General features: G+C 47.3%; 1 protein-coding gene across 1 annotated transcript in view; it reads right to left on the bottom strand.

Annotated features, from left to right (window-relative positions):
• Window positions 1-2614: 2614 nt before the first annotated feature.
• Window positions 2615-16165, bottom strand: part of Mprip (myosin phosphatase Rho interacting protein) — a 215543-nt gene continuing 201992 nt past the window's right edge. The window contains exons 19-24 of the mRNA XM_010637397.3: window positions 15241-15400; window positions 14063-14182; window positions 13032-13118; window positions 12283-12445; window positions 10348-10433; window positions 2615-5907 (exon numbers count right to left, since the gene is read on the bottom strand). Coding sequence (XP_010635699.2) covers window positions 5836-5907; window positions 10348-10433; window positions 12283-12445; window positions 13032-13118; window positions 14063-14182; window positions 15241-15400 — 688 coding nt within the window. The 3' untranslated portion in view covers window positions 2615-5835. The remainder of the gene's footprint in view (window positions 5908-10347; window positions 10434-12282; window positions 12446-13031; window positions 13119-14062; window positions 14183-15240; window positions 15401-16165) is intronic.

The following is a 16165-nucleotide window of genomic DNA, read 5'->3' as shown; positions in this document are numbered from 1 at the left end:
GAAAGAGAGAGAGAGAGAGAGAGAGAGAGAGAGAGAGAAAACCAGCTCACTCGATTGCCAGGCTGCTAATTTGACTTGTGATCTAAACACGTTTTGCATATGCCTCTCCATGAATCAACACTTTGTTACACAGCATGCAAAGGAGGATGCAAAAATAGTTTATTGTGATGTACTTCATGTAAAGTTAGGTAATATTTACAAAATAAAAAGTCAGCTACATCCATGGGCATCTAGCATGTCACACGAATAAATATTTTGACAAAGTAACACTTCAATTATAATGAATACTCAATCACAAACTTTGTAAGAAAAAAAGCGCCTCAGTCTGAACCATAAAGTCAAATTGTGTGTGTGTGGGGTGAGGTACTTAGTTCAGAGGGCTGTGTCTGGTGGAAGGTGACTGCTCTGGCCTTTCAGATTCAGATCTAAGACCTCAGCTGACCCTGGGGAAGCAGGACATATGATCTACCTGGTTCATTAGGCCTCAGGTTTCTACTGCGCATAGTTTTGAGTCTGATGAGCATGATCATTTAGCATTAAAACAGAATTAAATAGTAGTTAAATGACATACACTTATTCTTTGAATGTTTATCATGTGACTGCTGAAATGATTAGCTATGGTGGTAGTGGTTCTCTGGATTCTTTTCAGACTTTTGCAGCAGACAAAAGTCACCTATACACCTTTGTTCATGGACCAGCTTCCCAAGCAGTTTGGCAGTGTTTGTCTTTGACATCTGAACTGAGAGTCACCCTGTTAGGATGGTGTATTTGTGAGAAAGATTATTGAGGACTCTAACTGTCGTAGGGCCACTTGGATACTTTACATTTCATAAATATTACCTTAGGAAAACCACATGAGTTAATTATCACTTAACTGGTTTTTGAATCCTAACATTAAATCAGTAGATCTGTCATTAATACTAAAGGTAAATCCTAAAATCCTTTAAACCCATTTTATTTGAAGTTTTGTAATAAACATAACACAATAGTGAATTTAGTGTTCTTTATAATCTATCTTAGCTAAAATAAAACTAAATATGTGATAACTAACTTCTAAAGGGATAAAGAGCCAAGGGCATGTTGACCATGACAGGCTGCAGGGGGCTGTCCGTATCTAATGATAGCTATATTTCCCCAAACTTCATTTCTTTATGGGGAATCTGAGCTGCATGCTCCACCACAGAACCTGCAACCTCAGCTCACTGCCACATCCACAGAACACAAGGGTCCTCCCGTTCATCCTGAAGTACTGGATTGTCCAATCCTTAACTCTTCTGTGACTAAATGTTTCCTCACCTATTTCACAGAATCAGAAATTGCTAAAATACGTGGCGTTCTCTGTGGAGTGTTACACAATACTAGATAGCTCTGAACACAGCCCTGAACTCCCCAAAAGCTGTAGAAACCAAGGATTTGGACCTGACAGTAGAATGTAACTTCAGCCACACCTCTCCACAACAAAAGGCCTGGAATCATTGTGCAGAATAGACTGATTGAGACATAGTTATAGCCATCCTCACTTTCCTGCTTTTCCTTGAGGACTCTGAATGGCTCCACTGAGATGGGGTTATAGAATACTTTCAATGCAAAGCTGTAGATGTGGGACTATTACTGTTTTAGGTACTACACATTCTTTAAAACCATCTGTTATATGACCAAGGCTTTTAAAAAGATACACATTATTAAAAAGTCATGTACTTAGGATGCTGGGTAGAGTTCAGTGTGTACTCAAAGGTGGCTTCCCCGATGTAAGTTTTAAAAAACCCACAAAACTTCATGAAAGTACAGTCAGTTGTAGTAATATTTACACTGCTTGTTCTGAGTAATATACAGGGAATTTTGAAGAAATTAAAGCAGCCACACTGTTCTGAGCACCCAAGGACCCGACCCTCTGTGTGCTCAGACGGCTGGCAGCTTGTCCTGTCTCTGAGCCACTGGTTTGTTACTGACTCTCCTGCTCTGGTCAGAAGGAACTGAGAAGGCAATCACTTCCTTTGCAGAAAACCACACCTGAGACTCCTAGAAGATGCAAGAGGTGGGTGGTAGAGGTATGGATGCATTTCTTATGTTGGCTTGACCCCTCTTCCAGCTGAAGAGCTTGCCTGAAGAGTTACTGTGCCTCCCTTCTAGCTGGCTCTTCCTGTGTTAAGTATTGCTTGCTGGAAGGTGCACAGTGATCCCTGCTGGATGCTCAGTGGTGCAGGAATGGGGACACTGAACACTCTCTGTACCCCGTTCCCGACATCAGGCTGCTCATGTAGCCCTGGTATTTGGGAACCTAGGGATAGTTGGAAGCCAGGGCAAACCTGCTTCTTGGTGTGGTAGACACACTGTTGGAACCCTGCACACACCAACCAATGTAGGTGGCCCTGGTCTAGGGCCTGACAGATGCAGCAGGCTGTGTGGTACCCACCTACCTCTCTTAGAGCCAGGCATTAGTGATGAAAAAGACCTTATTCAATTCCCAGCACACTTCCATGTGGGTAAGAGTGAGTGCTCTGTGTGGGGAAGTGAACGGCAATACAGACATACCTTAACGGCTTTCAAGCCGCCAATTTTGCTTCCTGGTCCTCCCAGAATTTCTTTTGGGGATGCTCTGAGGTTTACAACTGCATTCTTTTAAAAACTGAACTTCTCCCTCTTCCTCAGTCTGGCCTGCAGGATCTGTTGATCAGTGAGTGAGCCACTGGACCCACCCAAGGCAACGGTATGAGCAGATTCTGTCTGCTGCTTCCCGTCCAATGTGTGGGCCTTTATCTGGTGCTCTTCTGCCTTTATGCTTGCTGAATCTGAGAGAGTCTCTACTCTGACTTTAGCACTTGCCTGATAAACCTACATACTCCTGACTTACTCCCCAGCCTCCCAGGATATACACTCATCTAAGCCCAGGCCCCTTCCAGACTCCCCACAGCCAGCTTTGGGCTCTAACCTGCCTGAGACACATGCGTATCTGGATGGCTGCAGCTGGTACCATCCAAGTGTCCATGGCCACCTGCTGAGTACTGGGCATCACACATGCTAACAATCTGACCAGCCGAAAATGGCTTTGTGTGCATGCATGGGTGTGCAGATAATGCCACTTGCACAGATGTTCATACTAAAAGTTGTCAAATGGTTTCCCCTTTAATGTTTAGCCTGGCTTGCTAAATACAATGAGTATTTATAAGAAAATAATAAAAACGGTGTACATCCATTTTAACATTTTCCTACAAAGAGGGAGAAGCTTGCATCTTTTGCACAGGTATGGCCTAAGGCTCCCAGTAACCAATACAGCACTATGCACAGACCCTGACACCTATAGCTGTCCCACATCTGACCTTAATAATGTACCAGCCCACAAACCAGCTCCTTTTCCTGTTTTATTCCTCTTTGTGCATTGCATGTGCCTGCATCTGTAGCAGTGTGGCCATCAGGCAGCTTTTGCTCCTGAAACACATTTGGTGGCCCAGGAAGAATGTCTTTATCCTCTTTCTTGCACGGTTCACTCCAGCTGGAGAAAAGAACCCACCAGCAGAAGCTCAGGCTCATTCCAACCCAAACAGTGGCTACTCCACTGACACTGCTCAAAACTACCTGGTAGGTGCAGGTGACACCAGGAAGTTGCAGTGCAGCAGCCCCTTGTTAGAGCAGAGCCAAAGCATACCCAAAATCTGCTGGCTCCATGTTCACAGTATTTTCCTGGTGACAACACACACCAAATCAGCTGTGGGGCAGGAAGTCTCATGGCAAATATGGGGCCTTCACCAAGAAGTCATAGTGATGAGAGAAGCGCAGGTATCCACTGAGCTGTTTCTCTGGTCCCTCCCTTTCACCTCCAAATGCTGTACTCAAGTTTATTTCCTAGGAGTTCTGAGGTAAAGTCTCAAGGGACAGAAAAGTGATAAAGGAAAAAAAAATGCTGTTTTGCCCTATAGGCCAGCCTGCTTTTATTGAAACCATGTGCAGTCTGAAGGCAGATACAGCCCACCTCTTGCAGCACCTGGGAGGGAAGCAGGGCCAGAGGGTACCTAGGGCATCAAAAAGAAATGATGCCAGAGCAGGAAATGCAGTGACCCTCAGAGAACAAGGTGAAATCATAACACCTGGAGACCAGGCACAGCATGTCCCATTGGTATTCCAGTGAACAGCTGCCTGCATGTTCCCACTGAGCACAACACAGAAAGGTCATGGCTGATTCTCAGAATGCTGTCAATCTGCATGGGGGGATGTGTCTGAAAAGCAGATTTTTAAAACATTTAATTTGTTTTTGCTGTTGAAAACATGGGATAGTAAGTAGCAAAGGAGCAACAGTGTGGGCAAGGACTCAAAAGCTCATGACAAGGGGCAGCTCAGAGCCTGTGTAGGGCCAAGCATATCCCAGGAAGGGTGTGCTAGGCAAGCTGCCAAACAGCCACTTCGGGGCCTTCATCCTTCCTATTTATCCACTGGGGTGGGTGAAACAACCTGGTGATTTTGCTCATGAACTACTCTAACAACTGAGCAAGGGGATTTCTGCCTTTTTATTCCCAAAGCATCCATGTATACAAAGACCATCCAACCAACTCATGAATTAGCACAAAGTAGAAGCTTTGGCAATGGAACCAGTGGACATGGAGTGGGGTCCTCCAGGTAGGCACCTATGACTCTCCCACTTCACTCCCATTTACTATGCCAATGGTTTTTACAGGACTAGAATAGAGATCCCAATGCAAGAGATTTTCAAGAAGTGCTGCAGAACATTCTAGGGAAGTGCCAAAAAAATTTTTAGATTATTAGGAAAGCAAACTTCTTTGTGCAGGTTCACTTCAACTAGGCTTCACTGGACATACTTGCTGCACAGGAACTTTCCAGAGCTCAGACTGAGCACGGTCCTAAGCATGTACTGCTGGCTGGTCTCCTCAGGTTCTGACATCCTCTGGACTTCCACGTGACTTAACACAGGGATCTGCTCTCAGTGTTTGCAGAGCAACACGACAGTTTCTTTTCAAAAGGTTTTTTAAAACAAGCACCATTTCCCCCCTTGGGGGACTATCTCAGGGAATCCATCCCTTTTTGTGCTATCAGTCTGAAGACCCAGGTAGCAGGTCACCAATCCCAGCAGTGAGGACAGGAGTAGGCTGCTGTAGAACAGGGAGGCACGAGCGGAGGAAGGAATGAGAGGGATCTGGGGTTTTGTGCAAGATTTAATAAAAAACAAACAAAAATAGGAATGGTTGCTTTCCACATTTTCCAGGTTGTGAAAGTTAGCCAGGATTATCTGGGGCGTGGTTCTAAGCTGCATTAGTGTAGCAAATACAAAATGTTGTCTTCCTCCCAGGCCAAAAGGCAGTGTGCATAGGCTGCACGCCCGTCTGGATCGCTGCCTCCTCCAGCAACCAGGCAGGCAAGTCACCTGCACCATTGCACAGGTCAAACCAGAACATCAAGGTGGCTCTTCTCTGACCAACAGGGATTGTGCCCACCTGGTGGTGCCCGGTGAGCAGCAGAGCTGGAGTATAGGCCAGACCTCCACACTGCACTCTGACACTGGGCTAGCTTATTGACAGGCTGCTGAGCCTTAATACTGACAGTGGGTGCAGTGGATATTGAGAAGGGCTCTACTCAGATGTGGGCAGGTGCTGCATCACCACACGGCTGGAGCTTGACCAATCTCAGAAAACCATGGGAAGAAAGTGGTGACAAACACAAAAGGAAGCTGGAATGGTGCGGACAACCCATACACCAGTCTCTCATGTATCCATACCTACAGTTAATAATAATAACAACAATGATAAAAATAAAGGTACAGACAAAAAGCTGCGCTCAGGTTGTGCTGCCACCAGTCAGGAAGGGTGTGTTGAGTAGCACGGGATACAGCTAGTCTTTCTTCAAGTCCCTGGATTCAAAGAGCTTCAGCCGTTCCTGCACTGTCAGGCCTTCCTTCAGACTCTGGGCAGAGAAAAGAAAGGAAGGTTAGAGCCAGGCGGGGCAGACATGGGGTTCCATCACGGGGGTGGGTGGAGGCAGAGGCAGAGGAGGAGTGAGGAGGGTGGGCTCTGGAGATTAGTGGGCATGCTAGGACAAGAAACACTCTGAAATGGTGTTATTGGAATATGATTCCCCCTAAAGCAACTTATTTGGATGAAAAAGGGGAAAAAATTAGAGAAATAAGATTGCATGTTTTAAGTAACTCAATTCTAGACTCAGGACTCTTTAGACAAGTGGTGATCAGACTGACCCAGCCAGGACAAAAAAGTCCTAAGAACTAGATGCCTGCCCAGCTATGCCTCTCTTCCTGCATATGATTTGTGAGTAGCTGGTTCCTTTGAGCTTAGGAACCCAAACAACTTCAGGATGACTGCCCTGCTTCCCTAGTGCTATGAACACCCTTCAATGATCCCTGAGTGGACCGCTAGATGCTGGAGAATCAGAACACACTGGTGTAGGACTGATGCTCTGCTCATATCCCAAGATGGTGAACATTCTACTAGCTGGGGGACAGGATACTTCACACTTGACTCTTATTAAGAGATTTTCCCCAGACTTCATGTCTGCAAAAGAAGCACTGCTTTTCAAGGCCAGAAATGCATGGATTCTGGCCATCTCATGGCCAGCCCTGGTTCCTCAGCTGCCACCTTTCCCAATGCAGTATGTGTCAGCACTGGATTGGCCTGGAGACTCTGTGGGGCTCATTTACAGCACAGCTGACAGGCACAGGTTTTACTAGCAAATGGACACCTCGAGGGCGGCCTCTGGCTCTGCATCTACAGGACTGTTAGCAGTTTTAGCCACAATTCTTTGCACTCTGAAGTGACCATTGGGCCCCATCAAGTGGGACCTGCAAAGCCCAGCTGCCTGCTGGGCAGCGTAAGCCTAGTGCTTCCTGAGATCTGGGGACAGCTTCACATAGCACTGAGTATCTGTTGTGCATACTGGGAGGTGTGTGTGTGTGTGTGTGTGTGTGTGTGTGTGTGTGTGTGTGTGTGTGTGTGAATAAACAGACTGGCTTCAAGGTATCCTCAAAGTCATTCTGCCTAAGCCTATGTGTGTGTGTGTGTCTGTGTGTGTGTGTGTCTGTGTGTGTGTGTGTCTGTGTGTGTGTGTGTCTGTGTGTGTGTGTGTCTGTGTGTGTGTGTGTCTGTGTGTGTGTGTGTCTGTGTGTGTGTGTGTCTGTGTGTGTGTGTGTCTGTGTGTGTGTGTGAATAAACAGACTGGCTTCAAGGTATCCTCAAAGTCATTCTGCCTAAGCCTAGGTGTGTGTGTGTGTGTGTGTGTGTGTGTGAGAGTGAGTGAATAAACAGACTGGCTTCAAGGTATCCTCAAGGTCATTCTGCCTAAGCCTAGGTGCCAGCAGCAGCCAGGTTCCTATAAGATACTGGGCAGACATCTAGTCACCACCTAGACAGGTGGCCTGTACTAACTGCTCCTGTAGGACAGCTGGTGGGTTCTTAGCACTGCCACCCCTACTACATTCCAGCTGGGAACTTCCTCCAGGACTTCAGTGACCCAGCTGTTGCTGAGACCTGTTTGAACTGTAGGTATCCAGGCTTCTGGGACTGCCCCTGTGTGTACCACAAAGAAGGCCCCATGTGACACAGCCAAACTACAGCAGGTCCTGCATGGCCCACAGGGTCCCCTGCCTTCCATCCTGCAGAACTGGGCTGAGGGAGCTCAGGTGAGGCCATGCTTACCTAGATAGAAGAGCAGACAGCAGGCAAAGACCCTGCATTCCCCTTTCCCTCAGGGACTGTCTCTCCCTCTAAAGCCTCTGGCTCCTTTCTGATTGTAGCTCAGCCTAAATACAGGACTACCCCAGGGACTGCTCCTTATGGGGCTTGGGGTGCAGCCAACTGCCTTTTGGGCTTGTCCCCTTCCCCAGCCACAGACCATAGACATAGAGTTCCCATAAGATCCCCAAGGGGACAATACTCTGCATTTTTTTGGCAGGGTACCAGGGATCGAGCTTGGGTCTTTGCACTTGTGAGGCAGGCAGTGGAACCACTGAGCTAAATCCCTGGCACAACAATACTCTGCTTTTGATCCTTCAAAAGGCTGTGCTGCTGTGAAAGCAACTAGCCTGCTGTGATTTATGGGTGTTGGGACTGTTTTTCCTTTTGTATGAAGAAGGAAATAAAAACAACAGACATAAACAACACTAATCAGTACACAGGAAAGGACATTATCAACAAGCTCCAATGAGAGGTTCAGTTTCTGGCCAACTTCATTCATGTCTTTTCAAGGGGTTGGAGGGAGGCTCCAAATGCCCTCAGAAACACGGTGACATACCCTGCTACGGGCTAGCTCCAGCCCTGCCCCCATACTGTGGTGTCCCCAAGGATGCCTGTAAAGTCCCCATCTTTCTGTTGGGGCCCACAGGACTGTTCTGCACACTGAGGGTATATACCAAGATCTTGTCACATAAGATAACTGAGAAGACCCTGGTTAACAATCCAGATCTTCGGTCTTGCTCCTCTCCTGGCTCTCAGGTCTCCTCGTCCTACCTTTGCGTAGCAATTTCCCAGCTAGTGCACAGGCTCCCAGCCACTGGCCCACCACACTAATGCCGTATCACCAAGGTCCCTGCTGTTCAGCCCTATTTGTTTGCATGTCCTGTAGGAACTCACATGAACTGGGCACCCCTGCAGTACTGCTGCTTCTAGGTTCTGCAGAAACTGCCTCCCTCCCTGACTGTCATTTCTAGGCTTAGCATTGCTACACTGATCCAAAGGCCCAACTCACTCAGTGAACTCCAAATGCACTCAGGAAAGGCCTGCAGATAGCAGCTGGAGTTCAGCTTCAGTAAATGGGATCTTTAACGAGAATACCACACACCAAAAACAAGTTTCCTTTTGCTAAACAAAACATTTTTCATGTTTAAGGACAAAAATCCCAAACTGCTTTCTATCTAGCCTAAATCATATTTGAATGTAAGTGGCTTGGGACAAGGGTAAGTAAGCAAAACCAAACTTAACTAGGTAAAAACCTTTTGTATTTTCTTAGTACTCTACCTAAGGCAAATACCTCAGGCTAACATCTCTGGACCACCAGGATGCCCTAGAAGGTGGGTGGGTTTGTATACAGCAGAAGCCTGTGCTGTGGCCAGCAGGATCCAAGGCAGGCCAGCATCCCTGACCTACTCCTCCTCTTCACTAGGTAGGAGCAGTCAAACCTGCTGTACCAGCAGCCACACATGCTCAAGGGATACAGTATCCCCTCCTATTCATAAGCAGCTACGTCCTCCCTTTTGGCCAGGACAGTAATCTCCTTATGAGACGGTGAGGCAGCTTTGTGTGTTTTTTTAAGAAGTGCTGGCAGATCCTGACTGGAGCAACCAAGCACAGACCACAATGTGTTGACTAGTTCTTTGGATGACTGACCCAGAGCCCTGGAAGACACTGAGTCTGAGAAGGGTTGTAAGGAAACCAGGGCAGCAGGTACCTGCTCCCTTTTCAGGAAGGCTCCTGGGTGGCGTGGCTTGCTAACTAGTGGGTGAGATCTTTGGTGAGGTCAGACTTGGCTGGCCCAGGGCAGCGGGTTTCTGTCACACCTACCTCTTTACAGAGGACAAGACAGACTTGTTTCTCAGCGTGGGTGGTGTGAGCTAATCACCATGCACAGATTACCCAGCATGCATGACACCCTGCCTGCACAGAGCTGGCTCTAAGGGCCCCCAGCAAGCTAGGAGAGTGCCCTGGACAAGGATCAGCTCAAGAGGTTAGAGTGCCAGTCAACTCTGAGGACAGATTATAGAACCTCACAGGGATTTCTATGTGCTTGCTGGAGTAGGATGAATTAAAATAAAATAACAAATAACACAGGCATGTGCTATGGAGGTGTGAGTAGTACATGCAGAGAGCCATCCTGCGTGTGCGGGCAGGTGGATGGTGGTAAGAGGCAGTTTACCTACACGACAGGGGACCGGGAAGCGGGTGCGAGTCAGTTATCCCATGAGACCTGCTCAATTACGGACTGTCAGAGGAAAGAGCAAAAATAAGACACATACACAATCAATCCTAAATGCAACATGGTGGCCACACCCCCTGTACTCATCCTGCCTGTGGAGAGGCACACCCACTCTGGGGAGGCATGGGAGCTGGCTACTGTGTGGCTGGGAATTGAGCAGGCAGCTTGGTCTCTGGAAGGCAGGTGGTGTTCATACTACAACAGGGATGTGCAAAGACAATACAGACAATGACTGATACAAATGGGCAGGGAGAACCTGGCTTTAGAGGTGAAGGACCCAACAGCTCTCACAGTCCAGCAGGGTGGGCTGGGGGCAGGACCTAGGGACTCTGTCACTTTGTGTGGTAGGATTAACCTCGGCCTTGATTCTCACCACCCCCTCCATTGTCCTGGAGACTCACCCACCAGAGGCCAGACCCAACTCACCTTGGACCTAATATTTCTGAGTTGCCGGGTGACACAGGATCTGTCTTTCTTCAGAAAGTCAGGGTTGCTTTTAGATTTCATTATGTCTGAAGGAACAAAAAGATCCATTTTCTTTGCTTTATAAAACTCTCTGGGGCTGGGGAATTGGCTCCACCGCCTGAAGCGCAAGGGCCAAGTTTGGTCCTCAATACCCGCCACCCGCAAATGAAAAACAAAACAAAACAAAACAAAACTCTTTGGAACAAGACAATGTTAAAGGCTTCTGAAATCCTACTGTAGTGCCTTATATCTCTTTCAGTGGCTCTAAGGGAACTCAAAGCCAATAATCAGGTATTTTTCAGAACACTGCAAAGCATCAGAGCTTTGGGAACATCTATGTGGTCCTCAACAGGGATTCAACTGTGTGACTGCGCTCGCTCTCTCAGCAGGGTGCTAGATCTCTTGCTCCTCTGTTGGACTACAGCAGCTGAGCAGACCAAGTGGCCCTATAATCCACTCGTTCCCAGCTACTTCCTGATGACTGGGGACTGCCATAAAACAAGGCGAGACCAAATCCTATCCTACATCTTTTAAGCTTCCCTGACAATCTGCCTCAACACCAATGAGCAGACACACACAGGACACACCACACTCTGTGTCCCATGCATGTGGGGTTTGGTTGAACTTTTTTTGAGCTTCTAGGGATGAACCCAAAGTCCTGCACATATTAGACATGTACTCTACCACTGAGCTACCATCTGAAGTATGTTTTGTTTTTTTTTTTAATTTAACATGTTTATGGATTTTTTTCGATGTCAAAAGAAAAACATCTATCTGGCGTTTCTGAAGAACTGCTGACCATCCACAACCCAGTGTGTGCTGTGCTGCAGCTCCAGTCCTCAGCGTGTGTCCTATGATGGAATGCTACTTTCAGCTCTTGTATACGAATGCTTAATAACCTGTTTGCTCCTTTCTATGCAACTGTTTTTTTCCAAAGTCATCTGATAGGTCAAAAGCATTCACATTTCCCCATAATTCTAGGTTTTCCTTTCTCACTTTGTCCTGGATGCCTCGGTTCTCCTCAGAAGTTACCTCAGAGGTAACAGTGGTTACCTCTTTAGAGTTGGTCTGTAGTATGATTTTAAATTTGCTGCATAGTGCCTGCAGAAAGAGTGCTAATTTGTATTCCCATCAGCAATGTGCAAGACTTTTCCTCCAAGTACGTGTCAATACTGCTACTGCCACTATTCTTTGTTTAGCTGACAGAGAAAATTGAATATTTTGACTATTAGGGAGCTTAAACAGCTTTTCTCACACCTGTGGGTCTTTTTAAAAAGTCAACATGAGCTGAGTGTGGTGGTGCATGCCTGTCTATAATCCCAGCTACTTGGGAGGCTGATGCAGGTGCACTGCAAATTTGAGGCCAGCCTGGGAAACTGAGCAAGATCCTGTCTCAAAATTTAAAGGGAGGGGGTAGGCTAGGGTTTTATAGCTTAGAGGTGGACTGCTTGCCTAGCAGGTCTGAGTTTCTGGGTTCCATCTCCAGCATGGAAAAAAAAGTCAACATGAAAGTCAGGTGGAGTCTTGGATTCATCAAATCAAAGGGCTTGACAAGATGGCTCCTCAGCCTCCCTGTGATCTTTCATGAGTACTTGAATGATTTTAGCCAATAACAAAAAGGGTCAGTCCCACTATTTACTGAAGGAGGTGGAAGTTTCCTCTCCTGCTTCACCAGAGGCCAAAACAGGTTTTATAGTAAAACCCTGTGATCAAGTTTCTAACAAGAGTTTTCCCCCAGCTGCTGGGATTTTTAGGCAAACAGAAAAACAAAGCCAGGTATATTGTGTGTGTGCAGAGCAGCTTTTCCTCAGAGCTGTGGCCAGAAGTAGGTACTTGGTGCCTTGGTTCTGAGTAGAACACCAAGAAAGCTCTGTAAGTATCACCCAAAGTACTTACCATATCCTGCCACAGTAGTGCTCTCAGGGGATTTTTCCCCTAGTGCTTCTGTAGCTGCTTTCAGCTGCTCTCTCAACCTGCTGATATCACAGTCTGCCTTGGCCTTGGCGATGCTGAGCTCTGTGTAAATGTCTTTGTACTTGTCACTAGCATACTTCTTATCCTAGAAACAATGGGACAGAAGCAAACAGTAGATACAAACAGGGAAGGAGGCCTGTCCATCCTTAGAACTGTAGTACTTAGAACTGTAGAACTGGCTGTGGCTCGGGGCCAGGCCTTAGGCAAGAATATGTGGCATAATACAAAACAAACACAGCTTGTGGACATGGGCATGGCAGATTCTCTGACTGTATATGGTACTAGAATTCTGGACCCAGTGCAAACAGGAATACAGGGCCAGCTGCCTATGTGACTTTGATTTGCCTAGCACCTTTCCTTATGGGCTCCAGCTAGTATAACCCCCACTACCTTTTTTTTTTCTAAGTGACTAGATGGCTACCAAGGATTCTATCACCTCCTTTCATCATCCCAGGAACCACCTGGAGGAGATAGGTGAGACCTGATCTGAATGGCAAGTCAAGAGTTGCAGTGTACCCAGGACCCTCCTCTGGGTGCCATCATTCCCACCAACCCACACAGGAAACACATGTAATGAGGACCATATGGCCAGCCTTTGGGTCACCCATTTCCACAGCATCTACTCTAGAGCAGCCAGCATGAAGCAACAGGGCCTACAGCCTACCCCTTACCCTCAGTGCTGTCTGGAGCTCATCCTTCAGAGAGCTGATCTCCTGTTTCAGATACTGTATTTCCGACTCCTTGACCCGCAACAAGACCTACAATGGGAGAGAAATTAGGGAGTTGAGGAACCTCCAGCATCTCAGGAGCACAGACTAAAGCAATCAAACAGCCTCCACCCTCCACTATAGTAGGGAGCAACAGCTGTGTGCCCCTTTGCAATGTCCAGCTGGAAATATAATTTCAATAACGCTCAACACTTCCACATTACAGATAGAAACAGAAAGGAAGAGGAAAAATTGGTACCATGCTTCCTAGTCCTGAGAACCCCTGCATCAGTCTAGGGGTCATGATGAGCTGCCACTGGCAATTTGATGCTCTCCTGAGATGGAGCCATCAAGGTTTAGAAAATGCTATACACACTTTGGTCAAATTGATTCAGCTTTTTCCTATTTTATCAGTAAAGTACTCATTGGTGAATCATTTTTAAGATGAAACTAATCTAATGGGGAGAAATCTATATGCCTTTCAAAAAGGACAGCTTATACACTAGAATCACTTTATACATGAACTTGCTCTGATCCTGAAAAGTAGTAATGTAATAATCCTTGAGCAGCTGCAGAATTCACATAGCTAAGCAATGGGTCAATGTTACAGATTCAGTGTTTGGGGTGTGCTAGAAATGGGGTTGGGGCTGGCAGGCAGGTGGAAGAAGGGATGGGGTTAAGATCCCCATGGCCTTTTGAGGGGCTCCCTGCTTCCGCCTGTGGACTTCAGGCTGCCTGGCAGCTAACTTGTTTTCTTATCATCTTGGGTAATTTTGGGATTTCTCCTAGCACTTTATATCTTTGTGGTGCTGGAGATGCAACCCAGAATTTTGAACATACTAGGCCAGCATTTTTCCACCCAGCTACAACTCCAGCCTCTATCTATCTTCAAGTCGTGTCCCTTCAATGTTATTGTAATCTAAGGGCTTGTCTTGCTTCCCGTGGGACTCCTGTGTGGCAGAGTTGAGGAGGGCAAGCCTGGCTTGTGGCAGTACCTCTAGCTCGTAGGCGTCTTTGCCCTGTGTGAGGGGTGACCCAGCAGCTTCCCCATCGCCGTCTCTGGTCAGTAGTGTCCGTAACCGTGTGATCTCTGCAGCTAGGCGGTTATTCAGTTCCTGGGAGATAGCAACAAAATATGAGACACCCTAAAATATGTGTCTCAGAGTCAAACAGAATACAACTTAGAAAGATTATTTCCCACTAACATTATGCAATACTTAAGCCTATGAGCCTATGAGCAGAGTGTCTCAGGCTTGTACTACAGAACCCCGTGAAGGTACCAAACTTCATGGACTGTCCAGTGCCTTATATCAAGTGGCATAGCACTGGTGTATAGCCTGCACATATCCTTCCATTTACTTTAAGTCATCGCTAGATCACTGTCGTACTCAAAATAATGCCAGTGCCACGTGTAGTATTGTACTGTATTGTTTAGGGTATAATGACATGGGAAAAAGAGTGTGTAATATTCAGTGTAGACGAAATTATTTTTGTGAATATTTTCCAATTGAGTAGGTTTAAACTGTAGATGCAGAACCCGTAGACACAGGGCTGTCAGTATCTGTAGAGTGATGTGAGGACGCCGCAATTCCTATGTTTTTCTGTTATGACTAACAGCATGTGCTTGCTTCAGTTTGTCCCATTTAGGTTTCTACAGGACTTGGCCACACTGCTGCCTACCCACCCCCCACCCCACACCCCCTTTCTGGACCTTCTCTCCAGATGACTCCAGTGGTTAGGTGGACCTGGTCCACCTGAGCAATGTCACACCCTGTCCTGAGGCACCACAGAGGGCTCATACCAAACCCCATGTCATTAACCCAACCTGCTGGCTAGCCAGGATTCAAATGCACCTGAACTTCCTGAGCAGCAGATTCTAAGAGAGATCCTGACTCTCAGGGGTAAGCACCCAGGCCTTACAAGCAATGAGTGAGAGATTCACAGAACCATTAGACTTTTGTCTCAGAAAGGGCTGAAGCAAGAATGACCCCAGGTTCCAACAGTTAGATATGTACAGGGCAGCCTCTTTGGTCACCTGTAGTAAGTTTCTAGCAACACACCAAGAGCTGTCAGACACTCCACAGCTCAGAGGCCCTCAGGGTATTGAGGGTGAGGCTTAGCCCCAGCTCAGCCTCACATGGCCAACTGTGGATTCACCTGCCCTTGGGCTCACCTGGTTGTGGGCGTTGAGCTCCTGGTTCTCACGCTGGCACTGCCGCAGGGCCTGCCGCTCAGCCTCCAGTGCCTGAGCCAGGTGAGCATTCTCCAGGCACTTCTGCGAGTACTGCTCTGAGAGGACCTCCAGCTCACGCTGCACCGACTGCAGCTCCTCCCTGGGGAGAGGGGAGCTCTCAGCCCTCTGTCCCTACTTCAGGACTGAGGAACGAGTGGACATGTGAGTGCTCTCCTACATGCTGCCCTCTGAACATGAGGGTCCTTTCTGGTCTCTTCCATAGCTCAGAGTACAGGAATCCTACAGTAAGCACTTCTCTGATGATGCCACTTGGGACAGAATTTAGTCACAGTGGGAACAGATGCTAAGATTCTGAGAGGCCAGACTCTTTTGACTTGGGAGCTGTAAGTAGGCCTACTTTTTATGTCATCTAAAAGCCCAGATTCTATGCTAGACACAGATCCAGCCCCAAAGATGCTGTCCTTGGACACCCTAGATCCAGAGGGTCAACACCCCAGTGGTAGAACCTAGGAGGAGGGGCCTCTATATGAGCTGAAGGGCCCAGAACACCTGTCAGCCCATCCCAGCCAGGTGACTGCAGCCATTCCATGGAACATCATTGAATTGTCATTGGGCCAATTGGAGCAGTGATCTGGCTCCCCAGGCTAGCTTTAGAGGCCAGACAGTGGCAGTCCTTTTCAGGGAAAACCAACAGGTGCCACTCTGGTACAAAACCTTCACCCTCCTGCCTGGGCACTGAGCACCAGCCATATGCTCTACTCCCCCCAAGAAACTAACACAGCATCCATGAATAATGAACCAACTGGGGGCCAGGGATTAGCTCAGTGGTTCAGTGGTTCTGCCTCCTGCCTCAAAAGTTCAAGATCCCAAGTTCAATCCCTGGTCAAAAAAAAAAAAAAAAAAA

The sequence above is a fragment of the Fukomys damarensis genome, unplaced genomic scaffold (assembly GCF_012274545.1).
Source record: "Fukomys damarensis isolate Sample0158 unplaced genomic scaffold, DMR_v1.0_HiC HiC_scaffold_23, whole genome shotgun sequence".
NCBI lineage: Eukaryota > Metazoa > Chordata > Mammalia > Rodentia > Bathyergidae > Fukomys > Fukomys damarensis.
Note: the sequence above shows the minus strand (reverse complement) of the source record. Positions and strands in the feature narration are given on the sequence as shown.